Raw genomic sequence first — 20,659 nt, forward strand, 5'->3', positions numbered from 1 at the left:
TACAAGCAGTATTAAAAAACAAGCCAAAAAAGCCTTGCATGTATTTTCACTTTGAAATGACCTGAAGATGCTTTGGTGTTGAAACAAATATCTTTGCCAGAGGGTTTCTATTAAAAACCTTGACACAACTGCCAGAGCTCACACAGAGTCTGTGAAATTCCACTTGCAGCGGTCTATGTCTGATCTCAGCGATCGAACACACTCATGAACCTTGAATGTTCTTGAGCTACTTAACTCTCTGAAAAACGACGTCACCTTTTCCTAATCAACATGCACTTATGGAGAACATTTGTCTAAAACATATGCACATAAGACAAAAAGTATTAATGGGCTAGATTTAAGGTTCAGCTGTTTGTTGACAGTCACAACGACTTCACTCCAAGTTTGACAACATGTCTCATTTTACAGCTGTAAAGCGCTTCAGGGACTCTTCTGAGCGATACCATCGGATTAAATCCTTCATAAATCATAAATACACTCAAAAATCCTATATCACAGCATTTATCCTTTAATGCAATCGGACTGCACATGGGTAGAAATCCCATCATCTCCCAGGACGGAGCATGAAATCCCTCACACTTAAGTGAAGCATGTTTATTTGTACTGCTGAATATGAAAACAAGATTGAAGCTTCAGTCAGTATGAAAACATGTGTAACTGATGGACAAATGAACACTTTCCATCTTCAAATGTAAGAAAGGAACGCCAGAGAAAAACAATTTGGCTGTTCAAAGACAAAAACTGTTTATTTCTCAATTTTTCTATTCATTCTGGAGGATGAATAAACCATGAAAGGATTAAACACAGTCGAACCCTTAAGTACTGATTGATTTTCAATGAGCACATCCTCACGTTGACAAGACAAACACAGAGGAGATGCACATGGCAAGGAACCAAATGAATGAACAGGGACGCTGCTTTGTTTGGCCCTTTATAAAAACCATCAATAAAAAAATACCACCACTTGTCCTTGTGGACAAATTAATACTATAACCTAATTAATAACTGCCTGCTGGAGTCTCTGTAAGACCAATGCAAAATAAAACAGCTGCTTTGAGAACTAGCAGTCTTTGACTGTGAGAGTGCGGGATATTTACACAGTAACTGAACAATTCCCCCGCTGTCTTCCATCTCACAATCAATTATTCAGCATGCAATCCATTTTAAGGCTGTATGAGAAGAAAAAAAATGAACGGTGTACATAAATACATGCATGTGACACACTAACTCTTTCAGCGGCTTCTATGCCCTTCAGGTTAGGTCACAACCCTGTTATGAGGTGCGTGCGGATCCACTCAATAGTCTGGCTGTGTGTGCTGTATATGCATTGACACAAATAAAACTTGCTGTCAGCATAAAAATACACACGCACTGCAGTTTTTTTTCCCATGTAGCAGCTCTGAATCTCCATGTTAGGCTGTTTGTTTAAGACAATTTTGTAGTGCTGCCAAAATGTCTTGCAGAAGAGCGTTTCTGTTCTCCTTTGACACCTGAAGTGGGAAAAGAAGGAAACAAAAATCAAAAATGATGGCAAGTACAGAAGATTGTCTGCAGGTAATGTAAAATTATATAACCTAAGCTGGCAAAGATAAATAACATGAGAACTGTGACAAACGTCTGTTCCTGTAGGTCAGGATCAAAAAGCTAAGCCTCACAGAACAGACTCCTGATAATCTCAGAGTGGACGCTTACCACATGTCTCCACCACCACAAATCTATGACCCACCGTCTCCAAAGTAAAATTACAAATCACATGTTTGCCAAAAATGTTCATACTGCCGCATAACCTTGTTTGATAGAATAACTACTCGAGCACAGCCAGTATTTTGCATGACAATATCTATAACTGAGTCTTCCGTGATAAATCATTTTGACATTTGAGACCACCCTTTGTTGTTGAATCAGTCACGCATGATTTAGAGTTAATCCTGCTATAGGAGAGGGATAATGCAGGGCATGCCACTTCTGCGTTAGTGAGCAGACTGACTGTCCTTCTAAGACCAAGTGGATACAATGTAAACAGTGTCCTATAGCTATTGTGAGACTTAAATGCTCCCGAACTGACCTAAATATCTATTCTTTTCCCTGTGGAAAGCATGCTAGCGTTTGCACTCACCGTGAAGACCCTGACATCTCTCCTGCCCCGCACCTCTTCAACGAGACCCAGTGGTCGACCCTTGGGGATGGGAATGGTGCCCAGGATGGAGCAGGAAGAGCTGTCTAAAGTCTGTCTCACCGATCTAATGAACGACTGGCTGTAGAGCTCCATTTTGCCGATCTCGTCAATGACAAACACCTTCCTGCTGCCACCTTCCGCTGACCCTACCTGGAGAAGACGGACGTTAGCGTTACCCCTGAGCGCTATCAATGCATGTACACGCACATGCTTGATAAGCTTTAGAAATGAAAGTACAGTTTGGACATTTATTGATTAAAAGATGAAACATCTGTGGCAATGTGGCTAATCTAACATGTGGGAAAAGCTCATCATGTTAACGTCTCATGTATGTGAATCTCACTGACACGGTGTTGGCATGTTACACGCAACGGGTGATCTGCAATGATTACAGAGATGATTTAAGCGAGATGAAAGCGGAATATGTGCAGCCAAGGCATAGACACCTTCCTTTACAGCGCATGTGTAGGCGTCACTCCAGGCTCACTTTACATGCCGGATTAATCACGGTCAGTGACAGCCAGACGGCACCACAAACACTAAAAATGTCACTCTGGAATTTATGTGTTTGCAAGCTTCCAATTATTCCATCAATTCTGAGAAAATCAAAGGTCGGATGATTTGTTAAGTGGGGGGGGGGGGGGAGTGTTTTGCTCACTGTGATCTATTGATGAGTTTTAAAAGCATGTGTTGCTGTCTTACATTTCTGAAGAGGGGGAGAGCCAGGTTTTCAAATGAGGGCAAGTCAACCACATACTGGCCGACTGTGTATTCCCGTCTGCCATGAGATGAACCGGGACCGTCTCTTTAAGTTAGAACAAGGCAAATGTTACCACAAACAGCATGATGAAAGAGAGCAGGCAGTGAGATTTGGGTAGGATGACAACGCTGCTACCTGATTCTGGACAGGTGGGCCCTCTCTCCGGTCACTGTGACGACATCAAAGCCCACTCTCCGGCCCCCGTCCCTGACCTCCTCTGTGTAAAAGCCTTCAACTCCCACTCCTGATGACACTAAGGCCTCACAGGCCTTCTGGATCAGGGTGGTTTTCCCCACACCTGTAGATAAAACAGCACTATTAAACTACTATATCACAATTTAAGACTAGGTCACAGAGCCTCACTGTATACTGTGTAATCCATCCATCAGTGATGCTGCCATCTGCATCCTTATCAATGCTCTCAGCCCACTAAATTTAACTATATGTTAAATCAATATATCTTTGAATGGGAATTACTGAGTCATATTGACTGAACATCTGTCAAATAGTATTTGAAAAGGCACTACTTATATGAACGTCTCTTGAGCACTTGTAAGGGCGAGCATTCAGTGTATAAACAGCTAAAACAAGCTAACTCTCATGAGAACCACGGTTATCGTTTGCTGACCGGGACTCTGGGTTAAGACAGCTGACCGACTGCTCTGGATTTACAGCGACTTTAACTTCAACAGCACCGAGACGCCAGGGTGTGAAGTATTACCTGGAGGGCCTGTCAGAAAAACGTGTTTGAACATCTCACTTCACTTCGTACCGTTCCGCCATTCAACACGCTGCTACAGCGCTTCCGTACACAAACTTGACGCATGCGCGGTGGGCACGAGTCGCCTGAGCTTTATTTTGTGAAAGGCAGCGTTTATTAGCTCAGTTCTCGACCATTTACTTTCTTTAATGACCCTGTTCAACAATAGCAGTAACTTTAAAATACTAGTTAAACAAGGCCTAACTTATAACCTTATCTGGGTTGTGAATATTTCGGTGCAGTCCTGCATTAAAACGTTTATCAAGAGTAAAATTACTCATCATGCAGGATGTCAGTGTTGTACATTATTTGGTTGGACTAGTATTACTATTACAGAGTACATTCTGCAAGTGTAAGCAGAAGCTTAAACTTGAGATTAGTCAAATAAATATAGTAAGTATAGTAGCATAAAGTATGAAATGTTAGAATACTACTTAATTACAGTCCTTGAATAAATATACTTAATAGTAATAAATTTCCACCAATGCAAATTTGTAGTTCAGTTGTCCTACTGAAACCCAAAAGCTGCTATAAATCCTCAACACCAGTCTTTCCCAACCTTTTTGAGCCACAGCACATATTTTACATTTGAAAAATCACAAGGCACACCACCAAACAAAATGTCACAAAAAGTATATTTATTGAAATATAATGAAAATGTAATCTCAATTTACTCAATTTGCGTACTCAGTGTGAAACCTGGGCCTGTTTAGTTGAACACAAAGCTGTTATTCTGTAGGAATTGAAGAAAGACACACAGGAAATTTCACCTGATTGGTGCTGTAAGCCTTAGAGCACCAATCAGGTGATAATCTTCCATGACACACCTGATGATTTCTCACGGTGCACTTATGTGCCGCGGCACAGTGGTTGGGAAACACTGCTAAACACAACTGTCACACAAACACCCCCTGCCAGCTTAATCATGAATGAATGCCTGTTTCTCTTTTGCTTATCAAATAACATCAAGGGGCAAATGCAAAGCGGAATTTAAAGGAAATACCCTGAAACCTGGAGCTGCCCTACCAGCTACTGGGAGATTCTCTGCTCGAGGCAACGCAACTGGAAATGATAGCTCATGAGTTAAATGATTTGCATCCTAAATGGCGCGCAGAGAGATTTTCCATCCTCTTATGTGTTACTAAAAGACTCGTGGTCCAACCCTTTATGCAAATGTCCAGTAGCTGAGTATTGACTGAGTGATTAAGATGTCAAATGATCACATCATTTCCACAGAAAGCTTGTCTTTATTGAAATTGTTGCTGGACATCATAAGTGAAAGGAAAACTTGTACAATTACACATTTAAAATATATGCATTTGATAGAGGTGCACAGTATAATATTGCTACTCATCTGTCAGACTTGGTTAAGGGAAATAATGTTGCCTTAATGTTTCCATGATCCATAAAATTCTGTTTTGTTTTTTTTTTACATGGTGTAACCAGGGAGTTTGTTGGCCACTAGCTTAGAGATATGCTGATACTCCTTTCTGAAATCCAGAGATCCAAGCTCATCTTCCAGTTCCTCTGCCTCCTGTGGTTCAAAGGAGGATATTGATTCTGCAGAAAACGCTCGAACTGGGCCGCTGTTCTTGGTTGACTCGCTCATTTGACCTCTTGATGATATAAAACTGTCAGCACCAGAGCTCCTTCCCGTTCCACCACTCTCTGCCATCTGTTTTCTGGAGTGTATGGTTTGTAAGGAAGCAGATCTGTCTCTCTCAAAGTCATCGGAGGAAAAGCTGAGGGCTGAGGCGTGGGTTCGAGGTCGGATGATGTGTGTACCCCTCAGGGCGTGCTGTGGAGAGCTGGGGGCTTTGATGGGCACGGGGAGGACCGCTCTCCTCCGGAAACCTTCAGAGCCAGAGTCAGAGATGCAGAAGTCGGGGCGGATGGGAGACCTGGGAGTCTTGGCTCTGGAGGGCTCAGGGCTACTCGCGGGGTCAGGAGAGTAGGCATCACTGGGCTCAAGACTGTTGAAGTCATCAGCATAGTCTGCTTCCTCGTTTACCTCCCCGCCAGAGTCTGAAAATGAAGATCTCGAGCTGCTGTGTCTGCTGCTTCCTGAACATTCAATTTTGTCCCCGTGCTTGTCAGATTCAGACTGTGATTGATTTGATTCACTGTGATGCTCGTTCTTGTCTCTGTTTTGGGCGACGCCATGCACACCGGGAATGTGAATACATTTCAAGCCTCTTTCAGAGAGATTAGGTTGTTCTGAAATTCTCTGACAGGGTGTGTCTTGTTTGCCACAAACCTTCTCATGCAGGTTTTTCTTTTTTAGTGTGATTGTTTCTTGTAGTGCAGAGTCCACTGTGATGTTTTGAATCACTGTCTCGACATGTTCATTGAGACTGGAGCTCTGGTTTACTGATGATTTTCTTTTGCTGGACTTCATGATCTTATCACTTGACTTTGTCTTTCCTTTGGTCATCAATGACGGTGTTTCATTCTGTATTAATTCCTTGCATTCACGATGTTTTACTTTAAAGGAAGAAATTTGCTTTAGCCTTAGATTAAATGTCTTTGTTGTACCATATACAAGCTTCTTCCTGGGAGACATACTGGAGCTTTTACTCTCAATCAAAGCCTCTTCTTGTTTGTCTTTCATTTTTACAGATGCAGGCCGAGCTGCTGGTGTAGAACAGTTTCTGGGAGGATGTAAATGCTTTAAATGGGGACTCGTGCGCTGTCTGGTTGCCTGCTGCGATTTGTTTTGTGCCCTTCTTGCTGCGTTTCCATGCCCAGCTGTGGAAGCAGGCCCGTAAATCCAAGCAAGATTGGGATGAATAGACAACGGTCGGTGTGGGTTCTGGTCACTCAACTGCGACAGCTCAACAAGAAGAGCATTCAGCAGAGGCAACTGTTGTAAAGCTTCCCCAAACACATTTGGAGTCACCCCACTTGTTTCTTGGCTTCTTGACGTTTTTACACAATCTCTGACTCTCTGGTTGATCATTGGAGGACTTGTACCTTCAGTTTTACTGTCAGCCATCTCTTCCTCTGAATATGTGTCTTCAAACGTAAACAGCTCTGAATCCAGATTCAATAAGTTGCAATCAGCCCTTTCATTTTTGCTTTTTTCCTCTGCAGAATTACTGTAGAAGAGATGCGGTGGACAAAATATAGATAACTCTTCTTCTAAACCGTTTTCAGTTTCTTTGAGTGTCTGAAGCGTTTGGCTTCTTGGCCTGTGTTCAGTCTGCTCGGCATTCTCATGTGGTGGCTTGTTGTTTGGGATATTTCTGCTCACATCACACTTGTGCAGTGTGGGTGAACAGACATCGTCACGGTCAAGAGGCAACACGTCTGCAGATACGTTTTTCTTTTCCATGATCTTTACTTGTACATAATGTTCTCCATGGACACTGGTGCTGTTAAGCCCCCTACTGTCTGTGATATGTGGCAGTAAACTAGCTCCCAGACTTAGCAGTTTATAACTCAGGGAAATTGATCCGATTTTCTCCCCCATCAGGTTGCATATACCAACAAGTCCCTTTTCACCATGAGACGAGGGAGTAGAAGCACCATGTTCAGTGGCATCCCGTCTGATCTTGTCCATCACTGTGGCCAGTGAGATGAGCGAGGTCCCAACTAACTTGGGGATCTCCTCTTTCACGTCCAACACCATAGCATAGAGGGGACTGTTCGACAGCTGGGTGTGCAGTGAGTTCAGGTTCATTTTGAAAAAACAAGACTTGCCCCTGTTAAAGGCGTGTTCTCCCCGCTGAACTTTTCCATGAAGTTCTCGTTGGTTAACGCCACCGCTGCTCTGCTGAGGCTGATAAATGAGCAGCGTTGGAAAATCCAGCAGCCGTACCCCGAGAGCCAGCTCATCGGAAACTTTACTTCCTTTCTGGATTCGGATACATTCAACCAAAAGCTCAAATGAAAAGAGAGTCTCCAGACTGTCGCTTTTTTGTCCTCCTGACATCCTGAAAACCGTAAAACCTCACGAAACAACAGCCAGCTAGTGAACTAGCTGTTAGCTAATCCGCCAACTCGAGCGTTTAGCTTCTATCGGCTCCATGGAAACAAGCAAGTCGCGAGCGTTTTGCGTCATATAAAGCCCAGCGATACCTGGGAAATGCAGTTTCAGGGGTTCTTCTACGTATAGCATTGAAAATTGAATTAAGCACCGATAATATTGCTTACTTTTGGTCAGATTTTCTTAAACAGTGTATTATTTGTTTTTATAAATACGTGTAATTGTGGAAGTCTGTTTCCAAATGTAAACAAGGGAAAATAGAAAAAGAAAAAGCTTTATAAATGCAGGATAACATGTTACAGGACTCTAAATGTAAACACGACACATAACAATCGCAGGCCAAGGGGATATGAAGTTAGGAATTTATCCAGGTGCAGTTTGGGAGAGCAACTTTTCTACGGTTCACCAGATGGTGCCACTGTAGGGCTTACTGGTCTTATACACTAAAATAGTCTTGTGGTGAAAGACTTCAAGGACACCGGGCTTGGTTGACATAGCAGGCTCATTATTCACCTTTCTTCTGTAGTGGACATTGGTCTGTCTGCCTGTCTTTAGTATCAGCCTGTACATGTTTGAGGGTGATGTGCGCGCGCGCCGGCGTTCCTGCGAGCGTCGGGTGGGCGGAGTCTTTTTCGCTGCGCGTTGTCATGACGGAGGTGCTGGATGCATATCGCTGCGGTCTGTGCTACTTCAGTCTGGAGGCTGAGACTGACAGAGAAAGAGATGTGAGACCGACCACCACAGCTTCAACTTGTTTCACCCTTAAAGGATACTTGACAGCGTCAAAAATTCCACTACCTGGACAGGACGCCGCTCACACTTGAAGGTAAGACCCGTTTGCGTTTTTGTCCGTCCGAACCGACGGACAAAGTGAAAAGTAGGGCTGTAGCTGAAAGTGAGGAGCGCTGCACGCAGCGAGAGCGGCGGAAGGCGTAGAAACTCACTGGCATGTCGTTAGTGATGGTGAACACAAAGGATAAAGTTAGTTTCAGGCACCTAAGCGGACAAACGTAAAATAACTAGGGGATATGATGTTTCAGCAGTGGCTTGTCTATGGCCCATATTTGTGTCTGTTCATGAAGTACACGAGCTATCGCTTCGCTGCTGTTGACTTGTACTTAACTCACGTTTGTTTGTTTATGTACTGAGGAGCATGGCAGCCTCACATATAAACCAAGTTCAATGCAAAACACGCTCAACTTAACATTCATATTCCTGAAGGCAGAACATGTTATATCACTCTGCTTTTTAAAACCAGTTTGGCTGCTAATGATATTAGACGTTGACGTCATTTTCTTTCTTTCTTTTTTTTTTTTTTGGTGGTGATGGTGGTGGTGGTGGTGGCGTGTGCTGGGTGGAGGTAAACTGACTGGATTTGCGCAGAAATATTTTTGAATGAATTTGGACAGTGGAGTGCCTCCATGAAAACGGTGGGGGGCGATAAAGGCATCATTGTCCAAGTGGTCATGAGCGAGAAAGCCTCCCCATGTAGGTGAAGTCCACAGCTATAGTCTTACCGGCCGTGTTTAATGGCCTTGGGAAGCCGTTGAAGGAATGTGTTTTTTTTTTTATGTAAGTAGTGGGCAAAGACAACACACTCTACTTGGCCCTGCTGTTGTATTATGTGCTTATCTTGACTTTCTGCAGCGGTGGGAGCTTGTCAGTGTGTCCAGACAAAGAACTATTTCCCCAAACATGAGAGTTGTTTGGATTCTCCGTAAATAATATCTGGCAGTCTGCTTGTACACAGCATGTACAATCATGTTTTCTAACTGGCTGCTCCTGTGGCCTATTCTACATACAGTGTACTGTATACCCCTCTGGGAGAGTAAACTGTTGTCAAATGTTGTTTGTCTTCCAGCACCATGTCCTTTGCTGTCTTCCTGCAGGAAGTTTAGCCTCCACAATAACCAACTTCCCAATAAAGGGAAACAATTAAGGCCATTCCTCTGCCCGTAGCTAGCTGCAGACACAACAACAAGGTGCTCATGAATGTAAATCTAACTTTCCATTGTTTAATTTTCAGTGCTCTGGATTAATGTCCTCCTGTCTGCACAGCTCCCATCTGAACAGATGAAGCATAAAGAGTTCTCAGCTCCTGGAGCGTTAAAATCAATAAGACACCATTATTTTTCACAGCGTTTTATGTCTGGGAAAGATTAGTTTTCTGTGGGGCTGTGCCGAGCTAAGTAGGCACAGGAGTGTTTTAAGAAGGCTGCACTATGTTGATGGCCTGGTATAACATTTAACATATTTTCCTTTAATGCCTAAAATGTTTGGCTTAACTCCAGCTGTCAGAGCTCTGCACATCAGGGAGGCCATATTTCAGTTGGCCACTCTCCTGAATGAGCATAAAGACATCTGTAGTGATGTGTGAATAATTTGCTATTATTGCGCACAAAAGCGAAAAACAACCCCATTAATCTACCCATTCTCTCTGTCATCATGCAAACATTTCTATTAGTGAGCCTGTTTTTCAGTTGAGTTTGGATTCGTGCCTTTCCTCATTATGTAGTTGCACTCAATACCTAACCTATATGATCTTTAATTTAGAGTGTTTTCTTTGCTTTCTGCCTTGTTGAATTTTCTGTTGGAAGTTCTGATTTTGTTACATTACAGATGACAAGGCAGTCTTTATTTTTTTCCCCAGACATATAAAAGATAGATTAAAGACAAGACCTTCCCTCATGTAGATGACACTGACGCAGCCTTGCTACCTCATCTCACCCACTGCCAGCAGTGCACTCCTTGAGGGAGACCTGTTCAGCAGCCATGATCATGACAGTGCCAGGGAAAGTCTTTCAATCATGGCTTGAATGGTGATCTGTTGCATTCTGCCATCAATAGAGCATGGAGTGGGCCCTGAAGAAGAAATATGTTCTCATCTATTTCTAACAGCGCCTTCTGCATGGCTAACCAGACAATGGGTAATTGAGCTGGATAGATATGTCTTTCAAAATAAGTTATGTGCACAATGTGTGCTCAGCTGAACAATAAGGCACCTGTCAGGATTGGCAGAGGAACCGCTTCCTGTGACATGCCCACAGGCCATAGCTAGATGTTATCATTGCAGAGCTGGTTAGGATGTCTTCTGACCTAGTGGGCTCGGAGACGCCCCTCTCGAGTTACAGCTGTTTTGTTGGGTTTGTGAACCAGAAATAGCCGTTAAAGATATTACCATAAGACATAACCCACCATAACACATGCTGTTTGTGGGCTTTCTTTATGTTTGGGTAATTGCTTAACAGCAGTGGCTGATTTCAGTCTTGTTACACCACTCCCCCAGAGTGCTTGACACTGTCTCCTGCTCTTTCCCTGTTATTCCCACGGTGCTTTGCTACTGGTGTGCTGACTAGCCATGATTTGGATGACTGTAGAACGGAAAAAAAAACGCCAAAGGACTTAAGTTCGGACCACATTTGTTAGGGGTGATACATTTTTCCTCATTGTACCATAGCAGCGTGCCAAACCATGTGGCGCCCCCCTTCCCAACAGATCCCACACCCCATTCATGTGACAAGGATCAGGGAACCTGGTCTGGTCTATGCCGGCTGGCTGACTGGCTGGCCAGGAGTCACATTAGGCCTCCCAACCAAATCCTGTTGCTTCAAAACCAACCAACCAGCAGACAGGGGATCACATGCTGCCTGCTCCTGTTGTGAGAGCCAGATTTTCTCTCCGTCTTTCTATCAGCCTTTGTTTTGATAGCAGTCTGGATTTATGGAAGGATTTAAGCCCGCTCATCACTGTAAGGGAAAGCACAGATGCTGTCATTAGGTTGAAGTTTTTTATGAATTGATCCCATGTTCCACAAGGGGTCTGTTTGTGATGGATGTGGGTGGTTTTCTGAGCAATGTTCATAATGTGTATGGTACAAATAAGACTTGGCAATAAGTTCGATTTATTGCATTGATGATCACTTAAGAATCAATCAGTTCCAGTCATACTTTCTATTAGTCTAGGATACAAAAGTCACAATAAACCTTTCATATGATTCCCCGGAGAAGGTTGAAACATGGTTACCAAAGGATCTTGTTAGGTGATTTTAGGGTCTGCACTGCACATGATACAACTTCTCATGTGTAATCAGTGTAATAGCATTAAGACGGCATGTTTAACAGCTTGCTCAGGCACTGGCGTGTGTCAGCATCCATTCCAGGGAAACGCAGGAAGACGCCAGCAGCCCTCCACTGCACAATAGTCCCACTCTTCACATGATATGCACAAATGAGATGTTATGGCCCGCGGTGTGTTTCTTGAGGACATATGTGGATTGGTGGCCTTGTGTGCCTCTTTGCTTGTTTATTTATTTGTGTCTAGTAGATGTGTGTTAATCTGACTGGACTGGTGTGATCAAGCCTTGTAGTAGACACTATAGATTAGATGCAGACACCATTATGCTTGCAATTTAAAGGCATTTTACTTAGACATTCTTGTATTCTATCTTACATGGTTTTAAAGAAGAAATGGATCCATTGAACATGTTCATAGTTATCTTGTTCAGAAGTAGATGCTAATAGTATTAGTAAATTCTGTTTGTTTAAGTAGCTGCTTCACCAGCCTATCCTCTGTGTCTTGCACACGCTATATGTGCTTTGCTCTTTCATATCCCACCCTCTTGCCACTCATCCAGCGGCTTGCTGTCGTGCCAGGCACATGTGAGTGAAAAAGCAGTGTCATAGCTGGAGGGGAAGCTGCTGGATGGAGCAGATGGTATAGTGACAGAAGTCAAACGCTGACCGCGTCATTGCTGGTGAGGACCCTGTCAACCTCGCCGAGCTGCTGAAGGACTGAGGAGAAGGTGGGATGCCGGGGCAGAGGGGAGAATAAAGGTTTGAGCCCTGCGATCACAGACTGTGCCATCACTGCTGGCTCATGCGTAGCTAGACCAATTATGATAAAGATTAGGCATCTGATAACGTCATCAGGAGACATGGATGATGGACCGTATGCTTCTCTATGTCCTTATTACAGCTGTTTTGAAGCCCTTTTGTTGCAGTGCAGATGGTGAATGTACAATGATGTATAATTATGTCCACACATTAGATATTACTACTGCATCTCTGGTCATGAAAACAAAACCATATGACCAGCTTACACCAGCTTGGGCCTTTTAATGATGACCTTTTGAAACCCTGCATTATTTTTCTGAACTAAGCTCCATCATACTCACGGGATTGACAGACAGAGGTACATATAATCTTAACTGTATGACAGTGGCTTACATATGTAGCCCTCACACTCAACATAGATGTAACTGGAAAATAGTTTTCCATCTGAAAGAAAATCATTAATCCGCCAGATAATCTCTTTGATCTTCAGACACAATGGTGAAATGTGGGTCATCTGATTTTATAACTGAGAACCGTGATCGTCATAATTACCAAAGATTTTGAGAATGATTATCTTTTGCCATGTGCCTGCTTCACCCCACCGGTTATCCATATTGGGATAAAATAAATAATGGTGCATTTATACCTGCGGCTTGATCATTGCATTAAATAGCAAAATGGAGGCAAACCACAGCCTTCAGGCTTTGCTCTAAATCCATTAGTCTTGTTCCTGGTGTGAATGCACAGTACCTTTATTTTAGCCATGTCTTATCCATTCATGGCGACATACAAATACCGCAGGATCATTCTTTGTTTCACCAAGCCAATCATTTAACGTTGCCACTCCAAAAACAGCATAGTCATGCATTATGGATTTTCAGTAGTCAAGCATATAGGAAAATGTGTCTTGCCAAGATGAATTATGTCTGCACCTCATGTTCCCTTGGGGACTCATTAGTGTCCATATCAGGAATGTTGGGGAAAAGGCCACTGAAAGTTGCTGACCCTCCTTACATGTTTTGTCTACATGTCTGTCACTGAGCCACGATGGAGAGAATGAGTGCTGACCAGTCATTAACCTGATTGCCACTGAGTCCAAGGACCAGTCGTGACCCATGGGGTTAACTCAGTCTGTGTTCCCCTCAGTGGGCCCAGACAATTGGGACAGCTGACCTCTGTGGTCGCAGCCAGCCTCCAATGGGAGATAAGAAGGGATTTGGTTTAGTGCTGGTGTGCATACCTCCTTCCTACTGTAGCGAAAAAGAAAGGGCCTGTCTGAATAGGCAGACATGACTGGGTGTGGGTGATCCAGCCAGAACCCAGACCGCATGCCACCACGGCCTCTGTAGACTTTTCCTCTTGTGTCTCTGTGTATTCATTCATTGAACACTACCGTCGTAAAGGTGCCCAGTGTAGTATGAAATCAATAAACATATGTGTAAATACAGAGCAATGTGTTCATTAACCAGTAAATTCCTTTCTTGCCCCCCCCCCCCCCCCAACAAATCATCTGCCAATGAGAACAGTAAAATAATGAATAAATAGAGTTGCGTCTGATGGTTTGATGAGATGAATGGGCTTATTTCACCCTTTATTGGTGTATTTATGCATTTTCCTGTCAGCCATAGGGTTATGTATTTCATATTATCTATATCAGTAATATTAGCCACGTAGTCCTTGAAGGTACCTAGTCATAAAATGCAGGCCAATATTGCACGATGCCCCCCGTGCCAACATCTGTGCCCTTGGCTGTCAAATTGACCCTGCATAAGCCAAGGAGCAAATAGCCATCGGATGAGTTGTTTTGAAGCGTAAAAGTACGCTGACTTGTTTCTGATGGAGGTTGATAGTAATTAACAAGTCAAATGGAGCAGAGCCATGACAGATGTGCCATAAAGTGCTCAGCTTTAGTGTTCGCGTGCGTGAGTCACTGAGGCATTGCTGCTGGAGCCCGTATCCTTCACTTAACCTCACCAGTGCACTGCAGTGTTTCCACACTGTTGATGAGCATGAGGTTATGTCGAAATTCAATTTAGCCTAAATGACCAGCAGGATTGCTTCAATAGAGATTACACTGTATACTGTAAGGCAGATTCCGTAAGCAGTATTTACATAAGCTATAAAGAATATAAGGATCAAAGAACAAGAGAATTGAATTATACCACTCTGTGCTGTTTGACAGAGGCTGCTTTGTGTTGTTGGTAGATTGCCTTTTTTGCTCTGTGTACAGTGCTGATGAGAATGTACAAGTTTTCTGGCTATCAGCCTTTTTACAGGAAAGAACTTTCTCCTAAACAGCCCTTTCATCAGTTGGGACAAAGTGTCTGTTTTTTGTTGGTTCCTTTCATGTTGCCAGCCCACTGACATGAGACAAATTAGAAAGTCTAGTCACGGTCTGTAGTCTGTCATTGTGTTTTTAAAAGCGCTGACGAAACATATTGGGGCGTTATTCTTGTTTGTGTTTCCACTGATCCATTAATCAGATGATAATGAGTTTAGTATACAGAATATCTGTGGTTTATACTGAGAATCCCAGAACTATAACAAAAGTTTGGCCGTTTGCACTTCTATTGCAGTGTGTATTTCAGATTTGTGTGCTTCAGCGTATTATTCTGATTGTGTTATTCTTCCTTTTGACAGCAGCAGCAAGCTGTAAAAAATCTTTCAAGTGTGGGCTAGAAGAAATCAGAGGCATTATAGCATTCTTCCAAGAAGCTTTTTTTTTTTTTTTTCATTTTCTAGGGCTTCATTTGGTTAAAATAACCATTCTACTTCCTTTCAATATACTTGAAATATAAAGATTTTGTGTCTTGTAGCTCACTTCAGATTGTACTTTTGAATTATGCACACCATTAAACCAGGACATTACTGTAGCCATTAATGTAGCCTTGTATCCACTTACTGAAGCATAAAAATGCCTGTACATGATGTTGCCTTTGGCCTTTTCTTATAACTTTCTGTGAGCAAACGCATAGCAGTCTTTGACTATTTTAAACAAGCTTGAGATACTGGAGTTACTGGGGTGTATGGGAAACCCTTTTACACAAAGTGGAAGGGAAGGCTAAAGCTGAGAGGAGCTGAACTGTGCAGGGATGGCAGTCAGCCTGGCCTTTCCTTGTACTTGGGGCTGCTGCAGCAGCGGCATGATGTGTTTAAGGAGCAGCAGCCCAGCCAAGCAGAGCTAATTCGAAGCTAGAGTAGTATATTCCATCTTGCTTGTTTTTTCCCCTCTTTCTTTGCGACATCATTTTGACTAGCCTTCCTTTTATGCTGTTTGTAAAGGCTGTTGACGGAGGATAATGATCTAGAGTGACAGCGGCCTGATTTTTTTCTCTGTCCTCTTGCTCTTATAATCGCGCTGTCTGTCAATATGGAGGAGATCAACTACTCCCCTCCACTGAAGTGTATTGGAAGCTTCTGTGGATGTTTGGGGGTTAGCCACAGGGGGTGAGACGCTGTGGGCTCCAGAGCTAGAGGGGCAGCACATTTGACACTGAGTGCTAGCCTTTATATGGACTTACTTCCTTAAAAGCAGAAGGAGCAAAGGAAAAGGAGATTACATAACACAGTCAAGCAAACAGCGTCCCAGACACTATGTTAGGACCCTAACATAGTGTCCCAGACATTGTGTTAGGATCCCAACAAGAGCTCTCTGTACAAGCAATTCTTACAGTGCCTAGCAGCTACACTGTGTTCATTCAGTGCTTACCTTCCACAGGCTATGTTTACTGGAAGCCCTCAGAACCTCTCTGAAATGTAAACAGGACTGCAGGGCCACATACAGTTCAGCACTGAGCTGTGTGGGCCCGAGCCAAAACACAATGAAGACACAACTGCTGGATACACAGCCAGGTGCTGTGTATCTAACCACAGGAGCAGCTGTATAATTACACTGTTCTCATCTGTCTCAAGATAATCTGCATTTAGGCGGAGCACACAAACACCTAAGGTCAGAGGTCAACGCAAGCTTCCAACTTATTGCTGGCTTTGCTTTATAACATATTTACTTTAATATGTTTACTCAAAGTTCCAAGTTCTTTTCTGTCCGGTCTCTGCAGCAGAAATCCTGCTGAGCTAACCAGGAAGCAGTTTCTCATTTGCTCCACTCTAAATAAATGAGGTTAGAAAGCCAACAATAATCAGGTTAGTTAAGTGCATGTAAACACACAGAGTCTCATCAGGTCACACATGAAGATCCTTTCTCTCAGGTGGTGACATTTGACATTTTCTGGGAGAGTGTAAAGAGTGAAATGAATGGAGGTTAATTGTTTCCTGTCCAGTTTGTTTAGTTTTCACTGAAAGGCAGTCTGAGTCTGGAGTCCCTGAGGGGCTTCTTGCGTTTCCCTCTGCTCAAACAGAGCTAGTTCCCTGGTTAGCCCAAGCTGCTGTGTGTTGACTTCATGGACTGTTGCTGCACCATTGCTTTGTCACCTCAGTGTTTTTGTTGTTGCCCTGCAGAATCAACAACATATGCGCATGGGTGGGTTTACAATGTGGAATATCATGGGTTTGCAAACACTTTCCCACCCTAGATGCTGAAAAGGACACACAATGAGCCATGAGCCTTGATAGGATTTTGCCCCAGGGAGTCCCATACTGGAAGACTGTGGTCATTATTGATATAGAATTGAATGGCTTTCCTGTCTGTGCTTTCTTAGGGACGATAAAAAATGGTGAAGATTCAAGTATTTCATATTTCTGAGGTGGTATTTCAAGGTCAGAGGCACGCATTACCCAACAGACTCTGACGAAGTGCTAAAGAACTCTTCGACTCTCTCATTAACAAGACAGGTTGACTAAGATCTTATTTATAGCAACAGCCTGTGGGAGTCGTCCATCTTACCAAACCCAGCTGGATATACAGTAACACTGCGTTTGCAGTCTACCTAAACTAAGGCTTTCCTCTTGATTCGCTGGGTTGTTGACCCTGAGTGCATGCTGTACGGCTGCCAGTGCCTGGTGCTTTCCCTAAATGCTGCCATCTTGGTGACATTCTTCAGAGCCAGCTGCAGTTTAGAGATAAGGAAGTGAAGTATAAGGAAATCTGTGCTTATTTGGTATTCTGTTGTAAAGTCTGGCCAGCTCTGTGATTAAGGACAGACACCTTCCTTTTGCTTCATCTCTGCTTGAGTGAGGTGGAAGTACATTTAAAGGGTTTTTAATGTCATTCTGAATTGCATAAATATTGATGTCAGTGGACTTCTGTGTGCATTCACCAGTGAGGTCCCTGAGGAAATGCAGCAGGATGCACTACAACCACACTCCATATGACTGTTAGGACATTTTACATCCACCCCCCATTCTGTGCGCTCTCTCTTCACCCCACCCCAGCCCCATCATAAGAGCACCTCATCAGATCGTTGGCCTTGATCAGTTCTAAAGGTCAAAGGTCACTCGATCACTGGGGCCCCTAATGATAGCTTGGATCAGTGCACTTGGCTCTTGGTCCTCTCGTCCACACTCATCTCCCTGGACACTTTTCCCCATTTAACATTCAGGAGGGGGGATGGTAGGATGGTGGTGTAAAGAGGTGGGAATAAAACGAGAGAGAAGATGTGGAGCCAAAAAAAGGACGTTCGTATCCCTTCGTCCCTTAACACACTTTAATGGTTGATGTACTCTGTGTGTGTGTGTGTGTGTGTGTGTGTGTGTGTGTGTGTGTGTGTGTGTGTGTGTGTGTACAGATGATATTTAGCAGGTGATGATGATGGCCAGCTGACAGGAGGATTGGGATGCGTGTATGTACTGTATGTGTTGGTGTTTTTTTTCTTTAAGGCAGCTGACTCCTCTCTAAATCAGTGAGATCAAGGATGTGCTGATGAGTGACGGTCGAGAGGGGAGCAAATTTTAGAGCGCAGTATTTCCCCCAGTGCTCTGGAATGTCATTAACATTATTCGTCTTTACATAGAGACAAATGCATACTTCGCGATTGTGAACATGTGGCTGTCTGTGCATGTAACCCTGGGTGCATTTGTGTGTGTTTATGCGTAGCTGTGCGCGTGTGTGGGTGGCTCTTAGTGGGAGGTTAGTCTTTGACACCCTTTTAGCTGCCACACCTCCCTTAAACACACCCACCGCATGCCATGCCAGCTGCAGCTGTTGTGCCTCAATGCTAGAGATGTAGAAAATTCCTCTCACTCTGCAATTAGAGCTGCAGATCGCTGAATAGAGCACATTGCAATGTCCTAAAATTGCACTTGGTCCCCTTTCTACTCCAAAGAACACTGAGTAAATAGAAACTGATGAGTGCGAATCATGAATAAACTGGCCTCCGTCTGCCTCCAAGTTGACAGATTGTGTTTTGTGCAAGCTGCTCCTTGTGATGTGCTGTTGCCCCGGTTAAAAAACCAAAGGGTGGAAAAAGGCCTCATTGATGGGGTGGGTTTCTCACGCCTGACTGAGAATGTTCGCTTTCCATCGAGTCAAGTGGTGCATTGTGATTCGACCAAAGAAATGCAAATATATAGAACAGATGTACTATTTCTTTTTTACCCCCCGTTTGTCGGCAGGAGTAATCCCTCACTCTGGTGGAGATTGTGCTGGGTGCACTCTGGGTGCAAGACTAAAGTGTTAACAAGGGAAAAGCCATGTCAACCTGGCACATGTGATGGCGGCCCGCCATTCAGGGCCTTTTCTCAATAAGGCTAGATGCTCAGGATAGATAAATGGAGGCTTTTGTGGCCTGTGCCAGAGGGAGAATCACACAATGAAGGACACACACAGAGCAAGGTCTTTTCCAGAGAAAACAGCTAAAAGCAGCAGTTCCTCCTCCTTTTTCTCTTCCACTCCCTCCTTCACTTTCCCCTGTCTCTCACTCTTACTTCCCAAATCTTTTCCTCCTCCGTGAGAACTGAACCTTGCTCTTGTAATGTTTCCATAAACAGGCTGAGGGAATGGAAATAACTCAGACCATTTCCCATTGCCTCCCTCTATCCACTCTCCCCCTACTTGCACTCTTTTTACAGGGCCGTGGATAGTACTTCCCTTAATGATGCATAGTGTTTTACACTGCGCTGAGCACTAGCAGAGTGGGCATTTAAGGCATCTCGTACATTCTGGACACAGCAGCCTTAATATAGCTGTGCTACTGCTACTTCATCAGGCATTTTGCAGGCCCCTCTACTAACAGCACTGCTTTGAACAGGATGGGGGTCAAATTGGTCTTCTGTCTGGGATTCAAAGTACCACTGCACATCCTTCACTATAGCCAGGAGACATATGACTCAGAATTACTAGTTATTGCACTCCTCTTCCTCCACTATAATAACATATCATCTCGTGTTATTCAGGTTTTCTCCCTCCTTTCATTCTTCATCATTTCTCGGTCCATATCCTTTCACTCTATTTGTCATTTCTTTTTTTTTTCTCTCCTCTCCTTTGTAACTTATATTGTTGTCTTAACTGTCACAATGCGGCTGTCTCGGCTTTTACATGTACATTTGCATGTCGGTTGTTGCCTACATCTGCAGGCCATCCTGTCAGGACTGGGCAATCTCTCATGTGGGTAGCTGCCCAGGGAACAGATGTTTTTGATGCCACTTGTGTCTGGGGGTGGGGGGCTTTGAAAGTGACTCCATAAAAGAGATGCCAGCTGCATGACAAACCAGGGCCGCCGAGCTCTCAGGAATTCTGTCGGAGCCGTTTCTCTCTGAGCTCTGAAAACACGGCCTGTGGAGAATAAGAAGAGTTTTCACTTAATCAGACTGTTCCCTTTGGAGATCTTCATTAATTACAGCAGGAAGTAGCTGCACTGGAACATATGCTCCAGATGGCCTTCACTTGGCTTGTTGTTGTTGTTGTTGTTTTGGTATCTAGATCCTGTACAGTGTTCTGAATACAGTCTTTTTCCTAGCCACACCTCCAGTATGTCAACAGGTTGGTACATTTATGAATGGTAACTGTTGTTAGAATGCTTGTTTGTTTGTTTGTTGTGTTGTTTTCCACTTCTCTTGCCAGCCTTGGTGCAGGCATTTGGCAGTCCTACATGGTCATCTAAAAACACTGGCAGCTCTGCCCATACTGCTGTTAACAATATTGTTTCCAGTGTCAACTTTCCTTTGCTTCCTGACTGCCTGCTCCCTCTGCACACATCCATAGAGCAGCACCCCTGATCTGGCATCCAGTGCACTCTCCCCTGCCAAA

At 43.7% G+C, this 20,659-nt stretch overlaps 3 protein-coding genes across 10 annotated transcripts in view; 1 reads left to right on the forward strand and 2 right to left on the reverse strand.

Moving 5' to 3' along the window:
* Positions 1 to 492: 492 nt before the first annotated feature.
* Positions 493 to 3,752, reverse strand: ntpcr (nucleoside-triphosphatase, cancer-related). Its single transcript, XM_076743173.1, has 5 exons — positions 3,658 to 3,752; positions 3,072 to 3,234; positions 2,879 to 2,981; positions 2,117 to 2,326; positions 493 to 1,490 (listed from the first exon to the last, which is right to left on the reverse strand). Exons 1-5 carry the CDS (start codon positions 3,689 to 3,691, stop codon positions 1,413 to 1,415), a joined length of 588 nt encoding a protein of 195 aa, XP_076599288.1. The 5' UTR covers positions 3,692 to 3,752; the 3' UTR covers positions 493 to 1,412.
* Positions 3,753 to 4,947: 1,195 nt separating this feature from the next.
* Positions 4,948 to 7,730, reverse strand: map10 (microtubule associated protein 10). The gene has a single exon (XM_076743334.1). It carries the CDS (start codon positions 7,628 to 7,630, stop codon positions 5,126 to 5,128), a length of 2,505 nt encoding a protein of 834 aa, XP_076599449.1. The 5' UTR covers positions 7,631 to 7,730; the 3' UTR covers positions 4,948 to 5,125.
* Positions 7,731 to 8,376: 646 nt separating this feature from the next.
* Positions 8,377 to 20,659, forward strand: part of LOC143327894 (signal-induced proliferation-associated 1-like protein 2) — a 79,806-nt gene continuing 67,523 nt past the window's right edge. For all 8 annotated transcript variants that reach the window (XM_076742499.1, XM_076742501.1, XM_076742503.1 and 5 more), the window contains exon 1: positions 8,377 to 8,510. The gene's annotated coding sequence lies outside the window, so the exon portion shown is untranslated. The remainder of the gene's footprint in view (positions 8,511 to 20,659) is intronic.

Source organism: Chaetodon auriga, chromosome 11 (assembly GCF_051107435.1).
Source record: "Chaetodon auriga isolate fChaAug3 chromosome 11, fChaAug3.hap1, whole genome shotgun sequence".
Classification (NCBI taxonomy): domain Eukaryota; kingdom Metazoa; phylum Chordata; class Actinopteri; order Chaetodontiformes; family Chaetodontidae; genus Chaetodon; species Chaetodon auriga.